Source organism: Sphaerodactylus townsendi, linkage group LG07, assembly GCF_021028975.2.
Source record: "Sphaerodactylus townsendi isolate TG3544 linkage group LG07, MPM_Stown_v2.3, whole genome shotgun sequence".
Classification (NCBI taxonomy): Eukaryota; Metazoa; Chordata; class Lepidosauria; order Squamata; family Sphaerodactylidae; genus Sphaerodactylus; species Sphaerodactylus townsendi.
The window spans coordinates 100,432,963-100,454,344 of NC_059431.1; the positions used below are offsets into that span (position 1 = coordinate 100,432,963).

Genomic DNA, 21,382 nt, shown 5'->3' on the forward strand with positions numbered 1-21,382 from the left:
TTAAGTGCATCTGGGTAGCAAAAATGAGAAGCAGAAATACTGGGGGGGGGTTGCTTCTGAGTAGCAGAATATGTGAACAGCATCTCTGGGTATGAATAGATCGTAAGCTAAAGATGAGCAATCGACGTGATACAGCGGCAAAAAAGGCTAATGTGATCCTGGTGTATATCAACAGAGGCATAACATTCAAATAATTAGATACATGATGTACAAGTCCCACTGTACATTACATTGGTCGGGCCAGGCATGGGGTACTGTGTGCAGTTCTGGAGGACTCACTTCAAAAAAAGATGCAAACAGAATGGACTTGGTACAGATGAGAGCAACAAAGGATCTGGAGATCAAGTCCTGTGAGGAAAGGCTGAGGGAGAAGAGGAGATTGAGGGGGGACATTATTGATCTCTCTAAGTATTTGAAAGGCTATCAATTACAGGAAGTCAGAGAACTGTTCCTATTAGCAGCACAATAATGGGTTTGAATTGTGGGCTTAAAAGTACCTGGTGGATACTGGGGGAAGTAAGAGTAGTTCAGCAGGTGAATAGTGTGGGTAGTTCCAAGTGTCTGTCACAACCAGTCATGGAAGTGTTAACTATCTCTGTTTATGTGTAAACAGGATGTTAAGGTCACATTCTGATGAGCTAACCAATTGATTAGCTATTGGCTGGTTTGGATAGCCATTGCTTACATGTCTGTGTGCACGTATACCAGAAGTTACAAAGTTAACCAAATTTCTCTCTCAGATAACAAGATGCTCAGTTGATGCTGAAGACAGCCATGGGCTGAGACAACTATAAATATATCACAGTGCAGTATAATATTTATTGTTTTATCGCCATGTCACCCTACCCTTTTAGCTGGTAAACCTTTGTATAAATGAACTCATTAATATCTGGGTCTTTATTAGCATCTGCTAAACTCAGCTAATTATGAATACTTACAAACAAATAGGCTGCCTAGATAGGTGGTGAGCTCCGCCTCACTCGTAGTCTTCAAGCAGTGGCTGGACAAACACCTGTCAGGGATGCTTTATTGGTGTTTGCTAAACTCTAATTATGTATACCTACCAACGAAGGTTATGTGTGGCCCAGGTATGCCTCCTCTGCGAGAAGAGAGCCTTTTTGAGCAATGAGTTGTTAGATTTAAGCTAAAAAGGGAGAAGCTGAAACTCCCCTCTCCCCCACCCCCCACCCACCCCTGCCTGTGGATTACTTGAAATTCTCTTCTCTGCCCTGCTGGCTGTAACGCTTGGTTACTTGGTTGCATGACAAAAGGGAGACACTTTAAAGGCTCCAAGAAGCTGCAAAGATGTCATGGAGGAGAGATGAAGACGGCTCACCCTCAACAACAGTTGTAACCGTGAATGCCCAGCATGCCCCAGTCTCCACAGATTTTGCATATGGATAATGGGGCTGAATACAGTAACAGTGAGTTCCAAAGATACCTGGACTGGGCAAAGGTCCCCCGCTGAGCTTCCATTGCAGAGTGGGAATTCCAATCTGGGTCTTCCAGATCCAATGAATTACTTTTAACAGCTGCAGCATATAATACATCTTGCAGGCTCCCTGCTTTAGGACTAATCCAATTTCTTAGACGTGGGCACTACTCTCTTTGAAAACCCTCTTGCTCTGGTTAGTTGGCATAGCAGGCCCTGCTGATGTCATAGACCCTACTGATGTCATAAATAGACAGTAGCATCAATTCGGCCAATCTCCATCACTAACTCAGACCTCTCGCATGCCTAGCAACTAGCACAGACCCAAAGAAAGAGGTTTGAGCTCAGGGAGGAGATTGGTGCCATGGGTGATGATGTCACAAAGTCACCTTTCCTAATAAGGGGGGGGGATTCCTGTAGCTACAGGAAAGAAGCAGCAGCAGCAGCAGCACAGACAGACAGATGAGGCAGTTGCCAGAGAAAAGGCTCCCAAAGGACAAAGTGAAGGAAGAAACAGTGAGTTGGATCCAGTGATAACGAAAGAGGGAAGCATTGGGCTGATGCCTCCTACCATTGACTTCTCATGCTGTTGTGGGGGGGGGGCTTTTTGTGTCCCCTCCCCCAACCAGCTTTTCAGGGAGCATTTTGGCTTCAGTGGAATGAGGTGAGAAAATCCTGTTACCACTGATGGAAGTCCCTTCCTTCCATCAGCTGAAATTACACCTGGAGTCAACCCGACGCTGACATTTATACTCTGCTTTGCTCCCTGATGGGAATTCTAAAAACAATATCGTTCTGCCCTCCTCCATTGATATCTACACAACAATCCTGCCAGGCAGGTTTGGCTGAAAAAGTAACTGACTCAAGGTCATTCCAATAGAGAAGTCTCTGTTTCTGATTTTAAAGATCTGATTTTAAAGATCTCTATTTCTTTCCCTAAACCTGACTCTTGAAATAAATCACTGCAATATTTTGATGGCTAGTATTCCTCAGTTGTATTGCATCACCTTCAGTTCCAGGAGCAAAGCCAGAATCCATTCTTTGCTTTTGGGGAAGAAACCAACAAGTCAGAGGGACCGCCTTGGGAATCCCTGGGTTAGTCATATGAAAAAGAACTCATTTCCCTCTGCATGAAACTGAAGTTGTCTACGCTTGTATCAGCCACAGTCTTTTGCAAAGGTGAAGTCTGACAATCTTCCAGTGCTGTTGTAATCAAAGCTGTTGTAATCAAAACAGAGATTGATATCAGATTGTAATCGAAACAGAGACCAATATCAGAATGCTGATTTCATTGGAATGCAGTGCTTTGGGAAAGTGATTTTATTCTATGTACAGGATTGCATTGTACCTGTATAGTTTCATAAAAACAAACTGTCTCCTATATAAGATGTGGGCAGCCATGATATATATGGGCTTGTGTTCTGTTCCTCCATGCTGACTGCTTACATTTAATCATGCATATTTCAAAAAGTGAGATTAATGATTCCTTTCTTTGGGATCTCTTGTCCATGCACTACTGAATAAATCTCTAAGACTGTAATAGTTTTTCCTCTGATTTAGTCTCCTCCAGTTTTCCTCTGTAAAATAACTTTTCATGATCAAGTCTCCTTGTAACTGTTTCCATTATGACTACTTGGTTTGGTTTAATTTGTAGAGGCTGCTATTAAAGGAAGCCAAGCCAGAAGAATAGGAGCAACCTTATTATATTTAGGGTCGCCAAATGGACAGCATTCTACTGATCCAACCAGACTGGTTGAACCTGGTTGAACTTTAACACATGTTATCTGGGACTAAGGTCCAAAATGTCAGGAAGAATCTCCATCCACATTCCTCCAGATTCTAATACATAAATTCTGCTCTGGACCTGCCTTACAGCCAATCGAATGGCCGAATCTGAATAATATTCAACCCCCAATAATGGTACTGGCCCTCTTTCTGCTGTGTGTTTCCGTTGTTTTAATCAAATGTTCTCGTTTTAACTGTATGTTTGTTTAAATGTTTTACTGTCCTTTGCCTTGTGGACCCTGATGGAAAGGCAGCATTAAAAATATTTTACATATATAAATACAATAAAAATAACCAAAGCCCTTGGCAATGGATGGCTTTGCCCTTCGAGAATTCTGGTAGGCCAGAATGGACTTCAATGGATTTAGAAGGGTGGAATGCGGCTGACGATGACCCTGCAGGAGTTCTCAACAGAGTGCATCATTCCCATCACATTAAAAGCGCAAGGCTGAAAATGGTAATCCCAGCCCAGCAATATCGCGTGTGGGAATCTGCCGGCTATTATGTCCAGTACAATGCGGCTCTGGAGGCTGCTTCTCTCCGCAATCCGTCAACGCTGAGGGATTAAGAAAAAAAAACACTCAGCAAATGAATGAGCAGAACAGCACAGATGGATCCTACCCCTCACCTTTCGAGAGCAGGACAAGGACTGTCACACAGCACAATGGACACTTCTAAGCAAAAAAAACAACCCTAGTTGCTGTGGCTCTGCATAAAGCAAGACTACAGTGGTGGGTCACATTAAGCCAGTCAGGGGTTGGCTGGCAAGTTAAAATGACCCGGGAACAAGCTGGGTAACTGCTGACCTGTGGCAGCACAGGAAGAGGAAATGGGTTAGGGTTAAGCAACACCCCTTGTTGGCATCTATGGCATCTATGGCCAGGTCTGAGCAAGGTAGCACAATTACGCTTATTTCTGGCTATCTGCAGGAACCTGTGGCAAAATGCCCAATGGGAATCCTCACTGTAAACTGTAAACCAAATGGCCAGTCCTTCCCTGAAGCTAACACAGGATAGTGAATGAACTGATCTGAAATGGAAACACTGTGGGGTCATTCTGTCCTGAAGCAGGAGAGGTGCGGGATCAGACCATCAGTGGTCCATCTAGTCCAGCATCCACTCTCACATAATGGACTACCAGTTGCCCCAAAGGACCAATAAACACTGAAGCCATATGGTTAAACCATAGGTGTCAAACTCGCAGCCCTCCAGATGTTATGGACTACAGTTCCCATCATCCCCTGCCAGTATGATGCTGGCAGGGGATGATGGGAACTGTAGTTCATAACATCTGGAGGGCCGCGAGTTTGACACTTGTGGGTTAAACATACTACAACAGTTAAGATATGTTCCAATACATTAATGCTTTTTACAGAAACATTTGTAGTGTTTGTTTACTAGTACTTATTAAATGCAAATCATATGATAGTTTTGTGAACATTGTTTTACTTTGTAAAGCCCCCATCTCCACATATTCTTTAAAAAGGCAGCCATTTCTTTTTAAAGTTCCTAGAGTAATATAAGTTATTTACTACTTGTGAAGTTGTGAAGGTATCTTATCTAAAATTAAAGGGTTCCACGCCGTCTTATACTACTGCCCAACGGAAGATATATTAGATTCTTTTTTACAGTATGAGGCAATCAAAAATTTTGCAGCCAGTTCAAAATCAGTTTCCTTGTTAGGATAGAGAGCAACAGTTGTTTTCTAATAAAATCATGGTCAGCCCAATCCAGATGGGGGGGAGCAAATGGGCTGTTGTGGGAGTGGCACCAGGCTGCGCCAAACACATTTGCCCTCTCCGTTGGCATAAGGGGCACCCCTGCTGGCAGACAGGCCAAAGGCACCAGCAGCCAGATGCCCCACAGCTCCCTGGCAGCGAAACCCAGACATGGGTACTGCTGTGGAATAATGCTGGTGTCTGATTGGATATTGGTGCAGGGGAGCCGGCCAGGGCAGTCCTGGGGATGGAGCCAACTTTGGCAGGCTTCCACCTGGGCTTTAGGGGCAGGAACGCTGCAGCCGGGGCTTCAAGCTTATGCCACTCAGTGGCGTAACCGTAACGCCACTCAGTGGTGTAAGTCTGAAGCCCCAGCCGCAGCATTCCTGACCCTAAAGCCCAAGTGGAAGGGCTTCCAAGTGGCTGGGGGGGGGGGGTGTCTTCTATTAGCTGCCTCCTTGTGATGCCTGGAAGCCCTCTGGAATCAGTACGGCTGTATAGTGACTCCATCCCCAACTGCCTCGGGCTTTGGATTGGGCTGTTCAGCTTCATAAGGGACTTTGCATTGTGTGGTTTCTCAAGATCTTGTTCCCAAATAAACTGACTTTTGCCTACGTCCACCAGAAGTGCAGAAAATTAGCAGGCACAGATCTGGGTGCCCTGGCATGATACAGGTGTGAAGACAAGCAGGTATGAGGTCCATAATTTTAAAAGTTAGTTCTTCAATATTGGATACAAGCTGAGATTTATCTTTTTAATGGTGTAGTGCTGAGAGTGTCGGCCAAGAATGTGGAAGGACCAGGTTCAAATCCCCACTCTGCTGTGCGAACTCGCTGGAGGACTTTGGGCTCAGATTAACCTACCTGCATGGTTATTGTAATGATAAAATGAAGAAGAGAATGATATAAGCCCCTTGGGTCCCCACTGGGGAGAAAGATGGGCTATAAATGAAATAGGTGAACAAATCTATATATATAAAAATCTAACAGTGTGTTTATCCCTGATGGTGTCCCTCAGAAGCTGCTGGACGGATTGCCCCCAAATTTTCACAGGACGTCCCTCCCTGTTGCGGGCAGGTACTTGGACCTTCAAACTGCTGAAAGTCCATACCTGAGTGAGGTAAAACATCTTTTTCCTGGCGCACCAGGCCATGAAGCTGCCTCTGTTTAACTGTCACCCTTAGAATGTTGGTGCAGCCTGTCTGTCTGTGGCCTGAGGGCTTAGAATGTTCGTGCAGATGCGCAGAGAGGAGCAGTGAAAACAGTAAATAGGTAATACTGTTAGGTAATACGAGTGGAAGTGAAACACATACACACTTTGCCATGTGAGACGTCAGGTGGGGTTTCCCCCCCCCCCCAACCACGCAGGTAACTTTCACCCTCTGTGCCTCACCCACTGCTACCACACAACACACATCCAGCTCATCCTCACACACCTCACTCTGCCCTCCCTCACATCCAACCACCACTTACCCACTTCCTCACCCATATTCGCCACAGCTCTCTTTTACTAAAAGCGAGTTGGAGTTTGCCTTTTTCTTCTAAGAAAATCCGCGGGGTGGGGGCGAACCTACACCTACCGGCTCTTTGGCTTCTTTTGCACGTGGCCCCTTAAGAACTCCAGGGAGCTGGCCTCGATCCGAGCGCCTCATCACCCTTCCTCTGCTGCCTGACTGGGATAGCCTGTTTGCCCTAGTTCTTTTACTCCAAGCCAGGACTGTGCGTGTCAACCAGCCTCATGGACAGCGGGATTCACACTCTGGACAGTTCCGTTGTGGAATGGGAAGGGTTACCTTATACTAAAAAAAACAAGACAGCACCATATAATGATGTGCATTGAAAAGGGAAAGAGGGATTCCATTTGATCACCCCAAAAGGCTATGCTGGGGATCACTGGACCTGCATGGACATCTGTGTGGGTTGCGGACTGTGATGAGAAGGACAAGTGCCACAGCAACGCGTGGCCAGGCCCGCTAGTAAATGTTTAAAAATCCTGTCCAAATTGCATTATAGTCCTTTCAGTTGTAGAACGCGTGAAACGCTATCAATTTCAGCAGAGACAAAGAAAGGAAACGGTGTTGCTGGGGACGCGCGTAACTTTCCACGCCGTTCCAGAGGGACCCACGGAACTCCCGCCCACCCCGTACCATGAGCACGCGGGAACCCCCGACGGTGGCCAGCGAGGCGTGGTCGTGTGGGGCGGTGCTAGGAACTGTGAAGGCGTGGTCTCACGAAGGGGCGGGACGGCGCGCTTTCTTCCCCCAGCTCCAGAGGTCGCGTCGCGGTCCCTCAGACGGCTGCTTGCCGGAGCCGCGTCGGCACGTGGCTGGTGCCTACCTGGCCAGGATGGCGCTTTGGGTGCCGCTGCTGGCGCTGCTCTGCCTGTCCTGGGCAGCGGAGGGCGCGGGGTGCGGCGAGTGCCAGCCGGAGCGGTGCCCGTCGGTGCGGTGCGCGGCGCCCGAGCTGACGGCGCGGGACGAGTGCGGCTGCTGCGAGCGCTGCCTGAGCGTGGAGGGCGAGCGGTGCGGAGGGGCGCGGGGCGCTCGCTGCGGGCCGGGACTGGTGTGCGTGAGCCAGAGGGCGGCCGCCGAGGAAGGAGGAGGAGGAGAGGAGGAAGAAGAGGAGGAGGGCACCGGGCGCTGCGTGTGCGAGGAGGACGGCGCCGTCTGCGGCTCCGACGGGCGCTCCTACAGCAGCGTCTGCGCCCTCCACCTGCACAACTGGCGCGCCCTGCACGGCGCCCGGGAACGCGTCCGGAAGGCGCACGACGGCGAGTGCAAGCTGGGTGAGCCGCGGCTAAGGGCGGGCGTGGGGGGTGGGAGTGGGACAGGCAGGAGAACTCCCTCTGGAGGGGCTGGAAAGGCGGGCGAGCCCTTCTCAGTGCGCCCCAATGTGGCGCCCCCTTCCCCATTGCCAACTCCAACTTTTACGCGCAGCTCGATCCTGTTGGAATGTGGCACGCTTGGATATTTCCTTGAAAATCCCCACTTGTCCCGGTTGTCAAAGAGGGTTTTACCTCCGGAACCTCACCTAAAGTACATGGAGGAGCAGACAAGACTATGAGGTGTCTGGCCGGGTGCAAAGATCCCTTGATTTGCAGTAACCAGAGCCGGCCTTCAGCTTTGGCACTGGCGGAGATCTTTGTCTTCAACCTGTTGCCTGAATGCAAGGGACGCTGACTTTTTCAAGAAACGAGGTTGAGGGTTGTGGAAAGTGCTGTCAAGGTGCAGCCGACTTACTCCAACCTTTTAGGGCAGAGATGGCGACCCCTTTTGGGCTCCGTCTCGAAAATCCTGAAAATGCCTACTGCGGGCGTGTCACACCCACACGCCCTCCAAACAAAAGAGAAACAATTCTTTGCATGCTCATTTATTTTAAAAGACACAGCCCAATCATGTGTGGTGCTCCCCTGTTTCCCTGAAAATGAAGACATCCCCTGAGAATAAGACGTAGTAGGGTTTTTGCTGAAGTGCTAAATATAAAACATCCCCCGAAAGTAAGACGTAGCAAAGTTTTTGTTTGGAAGCATGCCCGTCGAACAGAACCCCAGAGCATGCAGTTGTGGAGCGGAAAAATAAGACATCCCCTGAAAATAAGACATAGCGCATCTTTGGGAGCAAAAATTAATATAAGACACTGTCTTATTTTCAGGGAAACACGGTATGTATTATTTAGAGAAGCATCAAATAATTACGAAAATGGCTCCGACAGGGAGAATAGGTGTTGTCGGGTGTTGGTGAACGCTGAAGTGTTGCCCAAAATGTCGTGCCATCATTGGATACGTTTCGTAGGTTCACCGTCACCGCCTTATGGTTTCCAAGGCAAGAGACTCCCAAACACATGTGGTTTGCCATTTCTTGCCTTTGCATAGAGGTCCTAGATCAGGGGTCTGCAACCTGCGGCTCTCCAGATGTTCATGGATTACAAATCCCATCAGCCCCTGCCAGCAGGCCATGCTGGCAGGGGTTGATGGGAATTGTAGTCCATGAACAACTGGAGAGCCGCAGGTTGCAGACCCCTGCCCTAGATTTTATGGCAGTACCATGACAACCCTACCAGAAGTTTGGTGCTGAGAGTATCCAAAGCAGGTAGCCCCTCCAGTTTGATTGATTGATAAATAGCAAGCCTTTATTGGCATAGACAACAGTACAACAATAATTAAAAAACAGAGTAAAAAGCATATACAATACAGGAAATAAATGTTAAGTCGAAGGAAATCTACTGGCATTTAGTAATTTCCAGGAGAAAATCTGCCACTATCATACAGAGAGAAGGATCAGGATTGTCCAATAAGTAGTGTAATCTAATTAAATCGGGGAGATCGGGTAAATGTAAAGGAGTAAGATTCACATACTTGGATCTGATTTCCTTAAATCTGAGACTGTAGTAATTGGTGGGCCAGAGATTCAACTGAGCCATCATTACACGGGCACAATCTTTTAGCCTTTTCTTGCTTATTAAATCTGCCATGTAACAAGGCAGAAGGCATAACATTAAACCTGGCGAGCATTATGGTTCTCCTGATTGATAAATAGGACAATGTCACTAGGCAGAGCATGCTCTTTGTACACAGAAAGCACCCAGTTTCATCTCTGGTATCTTCTGGTTGCTGGTTTTGGGTCAGTCAAGGGGCTTTTGGTTTCTTATAGACGTTAAGTAGTTCTACTTATGTCCTTATTTATTTATCTCATTTATACCCCACTTTTCACCCCAGTGGGAACCTGTGGTGGCTTGCGTCATTCTCCATTTTGCCCTCACAACTGTCCTGTGAGATAGGTTGATTAAGTGTGTGTGGCTGATCCTAAGGAGTTGATTGTCAAACCTGGGACTCTCAGAACCTGATCTAACTAACCAGTATACCATGCTGTCTGTCACTGCACCTTCCTTGATTAATGATTATATATTTAGCATACTCAGCCCATCTACATCAAAATAATCCTTGCCTACTCTGAAAGTACTGCATTCCCTGTGACTGGTTATTTTTGACTGACCTCCCATTCTCACTCCCAAGTTTCTGTTGCTTGTAAACTGCAGTATAAATATCTCCTTTGGATGTTCATGCCATGCATCCAGTAAAGTCCAGTCTGACTCTCAGAAGCTAGAAATAAACGGCATTAGTCTTTAAGGTGCCCCGGGACTCATTCTTTGTTTTGTTCTCTTTCGGCCAGCCAAGAAATAGACACAGTTGAATAAAGGGGAGGAAATAAAGAAGTGGCACATATTCAAAATGTGAAAATAATGGAATGGGGCAGGGGTACCTTTCTTTCTCCCCTCTCCTCTTTCCCCCTCCCCAATAAAAGGGTATATAATAAGAAGCCTGGCTACAAAAAAAATCAATTCCCCAGTGTAGCTGTATTCATCTGCTGAAGCAAAAACCCACCAGAAGATACCAGGCGTAAAGATAGAACGAATAAACATTCATGGATTGAAGCATGAAGTGTTTTCTGTTCATAGATACACAAATACTGGCGCCAGGGGATAGTCAATGAAGGGGCCAATATAAATCTGAGAGGTTCCCTCACTACCAGTGGAGCTAGTGATGGCCAGGAGCATAGATGGCTTTGAAAGGGGAGCTAGATTCATGATGGAGAGGTCAGTCAGTGGCTACTAGCCATGATGACTGAAGGGAACCTCCATTTACAGAGGCAATATACCTCTGATTCCCAACTCTCAGAGGTACCATCTAGGGCCTTGGCTTCTATGCCCTGTTTGTTTGTCCCTGCAGGGCAACTGGTAGACCACTGGGTGAAACAGTATGCTGAACTGGTCTGATCCAGCAGACATGTGGTGTATGGCAATTCACCACCCTCCCTTTGTTGAGTTAACTGTACTGCAAGAGAAATTCCTCATCTCATTTCAGCCCAAACAAATAGAACCAAACTATTTGTTTAGCTGTTTCCTTCCAGAGTCTCCCTTTAGAGGTTTTGCGGCTGCTATTGTTGAATAACAGCATGTCCTTGGATACAGATATTCTCTTGCTGATTTCTCAGTGTTGCCATTTTTGGGTTTATTCCTCAAAGTACAGATGGAGCAAACAAGTCAACATAGATGGAATTGTCAGCAGGAAAGTATACCTTCACCCATGTATCTTCTGGTGCAAATGGCTTCTGTTGATATAACTGGGAGGGGGGGTCATGACATTTTGAGAGTTCCAAATGTGCTCTGTTGTTTGGGGACTAGGAGAGAAGATATTTGACTGCATGTGTGATGTCTGAGAGCTGGGTGGATACATAGAGGAAGGTACTGTGGATGGATAAAGGGGATATCCTGAACCTTTGGCCTGTTTACTTGAATTTAGTGAATTTGTTTGCAAATAAAAGTGTATATGATGGCAGTCTGAGATAAGTTGCTCTCATTACAAAACTGTACTTCCAGATTGGCACTTTTAGCAGGGTGTGTGTGCAGGGCCATATTACCCCATGGCTGAACCCCTAAGCTTTTGGGTACTTGGGGCCCCCTCTGGCACTTCAATCTTTCGCCCCACTACAGCTGTCAGCCTGATACTGGTACGGTAGGTACTAGACCGCAGTACATAGCCCTACATCTATTTTAGGATCTCCTGAAGAATTTTACTCACATACAGTCAAGGTCACGACTAGACTGTATTGCTCATGGAGGTGTAATAATGGAGGAGGTGGCATGATATCACAATCTTGACACCAGCATGCTATTGACTCTCTGTCTCCTTCTCCCCATTGACTGAAAACAAACCTCAGCTGACTACGAGTGTGACTTGCAACTTGCCCTCAACTTCCTCACAGGCTCACTCAGTCAACACCAATCAAATAGGCCGAAGCCCTAGGGCGTTGGTAGTGCCTCAGCATAAAATAATAATAAAAATAATTGATAGGCTTCTAGTCCCTACAGGACATCTAAGCTTCAGCCTAGTCAGCCTCAATGGATAATACGGCCCTGGGTGTGTGTATGTGTGCTGAATTCCACCTGCCGTTGCCACCTCAGACTTGAAAGATAGGTCAGTATGTTGTGTTTTGGTCAGTCTTAATAACAGGCAATATCTGGAATTTGAGTTAGAGATCATCTTTCTCTGTTGTTCCTGGACATGTGCTTTTGCAGCAGAAAATTTGCAGCCCTCTGGCTCTGGTTTCAATACCTGCCTGTGCTCTTTCAGAATTAATGGTCCTCGCAGTCCAAGCACGCATTGTGCTACAGCCAAGACGGGTATCCTGCTGATATGCACACCTGCGGGCTCCGGAGGCTGAACAGCATGGTTAGCTTCCCCAGTGAGCACAGGCACCTCCTGCAGAGAGGAGACCTGCTGTTGTGGAGGATATTTCCCGTGCTTCCAAGCGATAGCACCCAACCCAGCGGATGGGAAACTGCTCTCCCAGCATGCCCTGATTGGAGACAGCTGCGAGGGAAGATGAACAGCAGTCGTCCCAGGAAACAAGAGCCCTCTGTGAGACTGGGAGCCATCTGCCCACTTTCTCTATGTTTTGCTTGGTACTGTTGCCTGATGACTTGTATTTTGGGGCTGAACTCAGAGAGCTGTTTATACTGCACTGTCTTAACTGAGATGGTTAGTAGTGTCTAATAAAATTCAGTAAAACAAACAGCAGTCTAGAGCAGCAATAGAATGCTTTTTAAAAATCGCACTGCTAACATGAAAAAAAATTAGTCCAAAGTCCATACAAAAAGAGAGGTGACTAAGGCAAGGGAGGTACCAGACAAATATCTGTGAGGAGAGAATTCCACAAAAAAGGAAGTCACCACGGAAGGCCATTTCTTGAAGCACCCTGATTTACTTCAAAAAATATGGATGCTCTGAGGGCACTTTCGTGTGGTCATAACTGATAGGGAAAGACGTATAAGAGAAGATTGCCCTTTAGGTATCCTGGTTCCAGACTGTTTAGTTCAGCAAACTTGGTGTTAGCAAGTCACGGTTTGTGAGACAAACATTTCCCAGTCATGGCTAGCCAGTCTTAAAGCTCAAACCATGTTTGTAATTCTAAACCAGGGATTCCCAGTGAGATGCCTGTGGATGCCATGGCACCCAGCAACACCTTTCGTGGTGCCCAAGTGTTTTCAGAAAGTGGGTGGGGCCAGAGGGCACTTGCCCAACAAGGTTCCCTATTGGCTGGACAGGTTAAAATAATAATTGTTTCAATGACAGCTGCCACCACAGTGTAGATTTGATTCTCTCACTCCTCTTTCCTCGTGTTTTACCTGTTTGCCTTTTGAAAACCAGAAAAGACCCACCAAGGGGAAAAAAACCTCAAAATCCATCAACAAAATAGTTTGGGGGGGGGGGGGGAGAGAGATAGAGACAAAATATATATCAACAGTGGTGTCAGATCTATATATAAATTTCTGTAAAAGGTTTCCAAATAAAATAAGCCCACGTACAATTGTTGTTCGTCACTCATTCCATTTATTTATCCCAGGGGTCTGCAACCTGAGGCTCTGAAGCCGCATGTGGCTCAGTGAGGAATATGGCTGTCGAGTCCACCCTCCATGGCAGACATTTTTTCAGAGCGGGGAGAAGTTCAGCCCCCCCTGGAAGTTGACAACCCCCCTGGAAGTTGACAATTAAAGGCACCAATTTTGATCCACCATCCAAGTGGAATTTGAGGGGTTCTTTTGGGGGGGCATGATCAGTGACTCTCAACACAAGAAAAGAGAAATGTGTGAAATGGGGGTTCTATCGCCGGTCATTTGAATCATGTACAAAACAACAGACTTTTTACACACACACATTTTTTTTTTGCTTTGATGGGTAAAAATGGGCCCCAAAGAAGGGAACTTCTCCCTGCATGAGAATAAAGACAGTGTTATCTTCATTTTAGAAGTCAAAAAGTATTTGCGGCTCCAAGAGTTTTCTTTTCCATGGAAAATGGGTCCAAATGGCTCTTTGGGTGTTAAAGGTTGCCAACTCCTGATTTAGCCAAAGGGGGCTTTTGTCTTTCCAGTTTTGTAATTAAAATACCTTCGCTGTAGTAAGGACATGGAGGGTCTATTGTTATTAAGCATCAATTAGCCTCCAGAGATGGGTAAATAGTAAGTGCTCAATAATCCTCAAAACTCAGTGAACATTCCAATATAAAATTGATATGAGTAGTCTGGAGAGCCAGCATGGTGTAGTGGTTAAGACCGGTGGACTCTAATCAGGAGAACTGTGTTTGATTTCCCAGTCCTCCTATTGGGTGACCTTGCACAAGTCACAATTCTCTTAGAACTCTCTCAGTCCATTTGAGGCAGGCCATGGAAAACCACCTCTGAGCAATGGCAAACCACCTCTGAATGTCTCTTGCCTTGAAAACTGTGGTACCCATAAGCACCTCTCTGAGGTCTGGGATGTACACCTTTACTTCATTTGAATTGCTGTCAGTTTTGTTCATACAGGTCTTGCTGGCTTTTGAAGTAAGAAAATGACCATAGAGAGAATATGTACACTTCAAGCAAAATACATTTCTATCTATCTTTAATATATTTTTGATGTCTATTTTCTGTCCCAGAAAAAGATGTTAGTAGGGTGGTATATTCCTCCACCACAGAACTCAACATGCCGGACCATCTTTGTTGTAGAATGCTCCACCTGGGTCCTAGTGCCTACCTAGCCCTGCTTCCCCCATTGGTTTGAAAATAAAAATACACTTTGGCATTCAGTTTAATTCAGTCTGTGCTTTAGCTTGTTTTCTCAGCAGCCTGAAGTATGACGGCCTATGTTTTTTCTTGTAATTCAGTTTAATTACATAACATCATACACAAAAGAACGGTTTTGACAAAGGCAGCGTGTAAAAAGGGATGATAATTCTCATATTCATTCAGACCTATATTCCAGTGCAGAAGCATACCATTTTCTCGACTGCTGCACCTCAACTGACCATACTAACATCTTTTTCTGAGACAGAGTGTAGACACATTTTTACACAAAATGACAGAAGCTACTCTGTGTTCTCAAACCACTGATAATGTTCTTCAAAATGGCTCTGTTGGAAATCGGACATTCCTGGATTCGGCAAGGCTGCCTCAAGCTCTCAGACGCCAACCTTAGCAGGTTTGCACAGTACAGAATTTGAACCATGAGCTTTCCAGCTGGAAGCTCATACCCTTCGCCACTGAAACAGATAAACTCTTAATGACTTTATTGGTCTCAAGGCTGCACCCTTCATTTGGGGAAAGAGCAAACACACTGCCATTCTGTAAAGGCAACCTGAAAGCTGTCCGTCTTTGTGTTTGTCAGATATGAATGCAAATAAACCATCAATGCGCTTTTGTCTAACTGGGCTCATTGGTTCTCAGCATTTTATTATTTTGTACCAATTTTAATGATAATGAAAACCTAGCCAAAGAGGAGGCATTTATGTGTCAGTAAGAACCTCATTATATCTTAACCCAGGGGCACTAATTTATTCATGTATAATCAGTGGGGTGATATTTAACAGTCTCCTTTGGGAGTGGGGTGGTTTAGAACAGCTGCTTCTCTTACAATTTGAAGGCAGATCGTTCCTTTTAGGGGTTTTTTTAATAGATGTTTAATGAGCTTTGCAGGAATCCAAAGGGATTCCAATGTGATTTCTTTCTTTAATTTCTAATCTTGATACACATTGTCTAGCCTGGCTGCCTTCTCATAAGTAGTAGACGTATATGTATCAGAATCGATACACAGGCTAAAGTTGTCCACTGCCTTCTGGGTATGTCCTGGTTTTTTTTTCTCCTGTGGAATTCTGCCAGCTCTAGGGCTTAAAGTTCTGTTTGTGTTCAGGGTTCAGGCCTATTCCACTGCTTCCCCCCACTTTTATTTTAATCGGCTCTTTTCATCTATGGCTTTGGAGCACTTTCTGTAGACAAAGCCACTCTCTCTACCCCTGTCGATCTTGCTGGAGGCAAAATTTAGAGAAATGGGCGAATCCTACGAGATGGGTCTTTTTGAAAGAACCGGTGATTCCTTTGAGCAGCTCAGACCCTGGCATTTGCTTTACAATGCTTTGAATATATTGAGAAATAAATGACAAGTCTCCTTTCATCCCTGCCAGAGCTTTTCACACTCTTTAATCCTCTTGCTGACTCAACCAATAGGCGATTCGTTTGGAGCTTTGCTCATTTCGCTGCCGGTGTGGATTCAGTCACATTTCCAAAAATTATATTTGTGTGTGTGCGTGTGAATATATAGTATAATGCATGCTTAGCCTTATTTCAGTAGCATCTGTCCCTCAGTGCTTTTGGGAGAGGGGGAGGTTACACTGAAGGTGGTGATGGTAGAAAGTGCCATCAAGTCACAGTTTACTTTATGGCAGATCCTGGAGAGTTTTCAAGGCAAGAGACAAACAGAGGTGGCTTGCCTCTGTAGAACAACCCCAGACTTCCGGGGTGATTTCCCATCCAAATACTAACCAGGGCTGACCTTGACAGCTTCTGAGATCTGGTAAGATTAGGCTGAGCGTTGCCACATTCATTATTGATTACCATTACAGTAACAAAAATTGCAAAGTAATATTCAAGATAGAACAAATTCTGCAATATAGGAGTCCATTGTTTAAAAATGCACAAAAAATAGTTCCCTCCTTTAAAAACTGCCTGGAGCAGGAGTCCCCCAAATGATGCCCGTGGTCCCTGGGCCCCCACAGATACCTTTTTCTAGGGCTTGCCCATTGTTTTTAGGAAGTGGTTGGGGGCTAGTGGGACTTCTGCCCACCAACTCTTCTGATTTTCTTTTGGAGATTTGATTGACTATGCAGATTTGTTTTAAAATGTTGCTTTGGCAGCAGCTGCCACCAGAGCATGAGAATCTTTGCTGTGTTGCTGAAGGTAAACGCCAACCATCCTTTTGTGACTGGCTGTCCTCCCTGCCGCAGTCACTTTGTGCCAGACGTTGTGTTCCTGTACCCTCCATGCCATGTCAGGATTCCAAAGGTGCCCCCAGGCTCAAAAAGGTTGGAGACCCCCTAGAGTAGAGCTTTGCTTGGAAACTTTTAGGAAATAAAGTAGGCGCTGTTTAGGGATGGTTAAAAAAAATTGTTTGTTGCCTGTTTCCTGCTGGAAAAATCCAGACAAACAGATGCATACACATGTCACATCTGATATTCTTTTGCAGTGATATATAAATGAGGGTGAAGTTTGAAAGGAATCAAAGAGGCCTTAGATATCTGACAACAGATGTAGAAAAATGTAAATAGAAGCCACTTTGGCCGAGTTCTGTATCCCAGAGGCTAGGCAAGCTGCAGAGTAGCTCTCGATTTTAAATCTCCTCCCTGCTGTTTGTGGCTCAAGGTCTGCATTTGTAATTTTTGCACTGGGGAAAAATCGGGGAGGGAGGGAGGGACCAGTTGTTAGCTATGAAAATGTCCCTCCCATGATGTGCTGCCTGTGCATATTTGTCAGCCATTCCACAGCACCAGGACTAACTCCAATCAACAATTTCCCCTCCCAGGCCTCAGTGCTTGCCTGCCTCTCCCAATTCTCATTCATGTTATTCCTTGCCTTGCTGAAATGTCTGCCTTCATCCATCCCAGGCAGTGGTGGGATCCAAAAATTTTAGTAACAGGTTCCCATGGTGGTGGGATTCAAACTGTGGCATAGCGCCAATGGGGCTGGGCGGGGCACGACGGGGGCATGGCCAGGCATTCCAGGGGCAGGGCATTCCTGGACAGGGCTGTGGCAAGGATGCAGCCGCTGCACCGGTCCTTGGGTGGGAAACTAATGCACGCAGGCACAGGCTGCCACGCATGCCGGTTCACCTCCTGCTAGACTGCTTCAACTTCTGCGCGCTACTGCTGAGAGGAGGGGCGTAACTAAGGCAGAAATCACGTGGCAAAACCACCAATTAGTAACCCCCTCTCGGCACACACAAATAATTAGTAACCTACTCTCGGGAACCTGTGAGAACCTGCCAGATCCCACCTCTGATCCCAGGCCACCAGACTTGCGCCTTTTCCAATGCCTGAATGATTGATTACTCAGAACTCTTTCCTCCTCTGCAAGCACGTTATCCTCATTTGCAGGTTACATTTCCCCACTTAGATGGTGCCCTGTCCTCTCTCGTTCTACCAAAAAAGGCCTTCTCCATTTGTCCACCTTGTTTGTGGCCCATGCCTGTACTGCCATCATGACATGGTTAGGCAGCAGTTTCGTAACCTTCCTTCTGCATTACTTGTCACCCTATGACCTTTTCTGCACAAATCACCTAAACGTTTCTAAAATGTTTTCAATCCCCCAGTCCCTTTAACAACAATATCTGTCCACATTCACCCCCTTGAAACTATTCATGGCCGCCATTATGTGATTTCCCCCCTTTTTTGTGTGGGGCAGTTCTGTGTTGAATCGATGCCTCAGTGCTTCAAAGCCTTGGGCTGTGATTCTCTACTCCTCATATACTCTGTGTTTCAAAGATTGGCCCCCAATAAATTTAAAAACAAACAGAATTGCTGCAAATAAACATGGGGGAGGAGAGTGGGCTCAAAATGGCGCTGAGGTTAAAAGCCCAGGGACTGCACCTTGGAAAACGTCTTAAAGAGATAGCAACTGAAGATGCTTTGAAAACGTTTAAACAAAGGAATTGTTTTAAAAGGACATTCATTTAAAATGTTTTGAGGCTCCAGATAAAACGTTTTGGGAGCCAAAGGGGGTAAAACAATGCAGACCTCCATGGAGGAAACGTTTTATTTTCTGCCTCAAAATGTTTGGGTGGAAAGGGCCTACTTCTCCCTCCCTGGTTTTCAGTGAATCTAGCAATTTTGGAAGAAAGATATGACCCATGAAGTTGCTTTATACCAGTGATGGCGAACTTATGGCACGGGTGCCAGAGGTGGCACTCGGAGCCCTTTCTGTGGGCACGCACACCAGAGTTCATCATGTGGGGGGCGGAAAATCACCCCTCCACACACACACACACAGAGTGGCCTGGGCTACTGAGCACGACATGCGCGCACCATGGTGAGCAGCAAGGACTTGGCTGGCGGGCCTGAGGGGGGGAGGCCCAGAGGAGGCAGAGATGCTAGAGAAGCACAGAGCAGTGTACGCAGGACTTGCTGGAGGCTAGAGCAGGCTGGCCCCTGCTCGAGCGAGTGGGGTGGAGGAAGAGGGAGCCAACCGGTTTTTTCTAAACTAAAACCTCAGCATTCAGGTTAAATTGCCAGGTTGGCACTTTGCAATAAATAACTGGGGTTTGGGTTGCAATTTGGGCACTCGGTCTTAAAAAGGTTCGCCATCACTGCTTTATACTGAGTCAGACCATTGGTCAGTATTGCCTATTCCCCAAGATCTCAGACAGAGGTTCTCCACATTGCCTGCTACCTGACCCTTTTAATGGGATATGCCTGAAATTGAACTTTGGACCTTCTGCATGCCAAGGAGATGCTCAATCACTGAGCTACAACCTGTCCACAGTTTCACCAGTACCTCGTATTTTCTTTTTAGTTAGAATAACTACAGTGCATTGGTGCATATGCATATCCCTCTGAACAATGTCCTGTGACTTTTCTTTGGAGAGTACTAAAACTGCAAATATCAGTCAGCAAACTTTGACATACTTCTTTCTCTGGGATGCAGTTAAGAAAAGGAGGCCTATCTGGTCTAAGTTAGTGGGAAAGAAGAGTTCAGAACCCGAGCAGCCAAGAGGAGGAAGGGATATTGATGCCACCAGCCAAGATGTTCCCTTTCTTTAATCCAGTTGTTCCCAGCTGCATCTGCTTCATCCATCAGGACACTGTTCAGGCCCGTGGCCAGAAAATTTTCATCGGGGGGAAGGGGCAAATGAGTACAGTGGTGGTCAGCCCATCATTATTTATTTTCTTAATTGTTTATTTATTTGCACTTTATTATTTATTAACCAATTGAGACTTGGAACATAAGAACTAGCCTGCTGGATCAGACCAGAGTCCATCTAGTCCAGCACTCTGCTACTCACAGTGGCTCACCAGGTGCCTTTGGGAGCTCACATGCAGGATGTGAAAGCAATGGCCAGGTGCCTTTGGGAGCTCACATGCAGGATGTGAAAGCAATGGCCTTCTGCTGCTGCTCCTGAGCACCTGGTCTGCTAAGGCATTTGCAATCTGAGATCAAGGAGGATCAAGATTGGTAGCCATAAATCGACTTCTCCTCCATAAATCTGTCCAAGCCCTTTTTAAAGCTATCCAGGTTAATGGCCATCATCACCTCCTGTGGCAGCATATTCCAAACACCAATCACACATTGTGTGAAGAAGAGATGGTATAACATGGTATAAAGTCATGTAATTGAATATCATGAGGGATCCAATAAGCAATGCAATTGATGTAGCATTAAAAACATTAGAAAAGTGCAAAAAAGTTTCAGACATCCTAAGTTACCCCATCCCAGACTTTTAAAAATTTGGACACTTCGGCCCTGCTATTTCTATTCTAACCAACTGTGAATAGAGAATGCACATTTGGAAAATTTATGAGAGGATTCACACTTTTTTTATCTCAGCTCCTTCCTTATTTTTACACAGAGAATTTACACTTGAAAGACTCAGGATGGATTTCACACCAACCCTAGTGCTGATTGGAGAGGCATGGCAAATGATTGATGGGGCCCAGCCCCTTTTGCACCCCCATGGCTACAGGGCCTGTCGTGGAACAAGGGAGGAGAGCCAGTCTGTGACAGAAGGTCATCCCTTTCTTATTTTTGTCCAATAATGAACTGAGTGTTCTCAGCGCAAGGACTGATCTCAGAAGGAAAAACCAGCAATACTTCAATTTAAAAACCAAGACATTTACTGGAGTGCAAACAAGAGGGAGAGGATAAATAGGGGTTTTTTGGGGGGGGGTAGAAATAAGTGCAGATCCAATTTAGCAGTCATCATAGATTTAGGTAGAAATCTACCAAAGAAAAAGAAATGATGTAAAATGACATCAGCTACCTAGATGTGCTCCCTGGCTGTTGTAAGATACTTTACTGTCGCAGCAAGTCCTGTGACCCCATCCTTGCCCTGCCAGCAGTGGTCAGTAACAGAACAAAGGATAATAGCCAGAATCTCCCTTTTTTTGTAGAATGTTTCAGTCTTAGTGCTTATTTCCAGTGGGAAGGGGGTTCAACTTCACACTTAGGGCCAGCTTGTCTCTCGGCATCAGTTGTGAGGCATGTGGGGACCAATTCTGCACAATCGACTGGCCGTCTGACCTGTCAAATTTTGGGGTGACTGGATTATTCTCTCCAAGTTGTGATATTCACCCCACCCAACCCCCTGTCTAGCTTTCCTGCCTCTGACAACTCCTGGAGTGATTAGATATATATATCCTTTAATGGCATATGTTACAGAATTTAAAATAAATGATAAAATAAACTCCTGGAGTGCAGGGCTGGTTAGACAAGCTGTTTCATCTGAGTTACGGAGGGAAAAGATTGTAGGCAGGAGTTACTGATGTTACTGTTTTGAAGGCTCACGTAAAAAAAGGGGTGCAGCAGTAAATATTAGTAATAGGACCACAACTACTGTTGCACTCTGGCTATAACTAATTTTTCAAATGCGTG

General features: G+C 45.9%; 1 protein-coding gene and 1 long non-coding RNA gene across 2 annotated transcripts in view; one reads left to right on the forward strand and one right to left on the reverse strand.

Annotated features, from left to right (window-relative positions):
- Positions 1-21,382, reverse strand: part of LOC125436125 — a 513,530-nt gene that overhangs the window by 218,571 nt on the left and 273,577 nt on the right. The window lies entirely within an intron of this gene.
- Positions 7,067-21,382, forward strand: part of IGFBPL1 (insulin like growth factor binding protein like 1) — a 45,517-nt gene continuing 31,201 nt past the window's right edge. Inside the window, exon 1 of the mRNA XM_048502759.1 lies at positions 7,067-7,718. Within this exon, the coding sequence (XP_048358716.1) occupies positions 7,082-7,718 (637 nt within the window). The 5' untranslated portion in view covers positions 7,067-7,081. The remainder of the gene's footprint in view (positions 7,719-21,382) is intronic.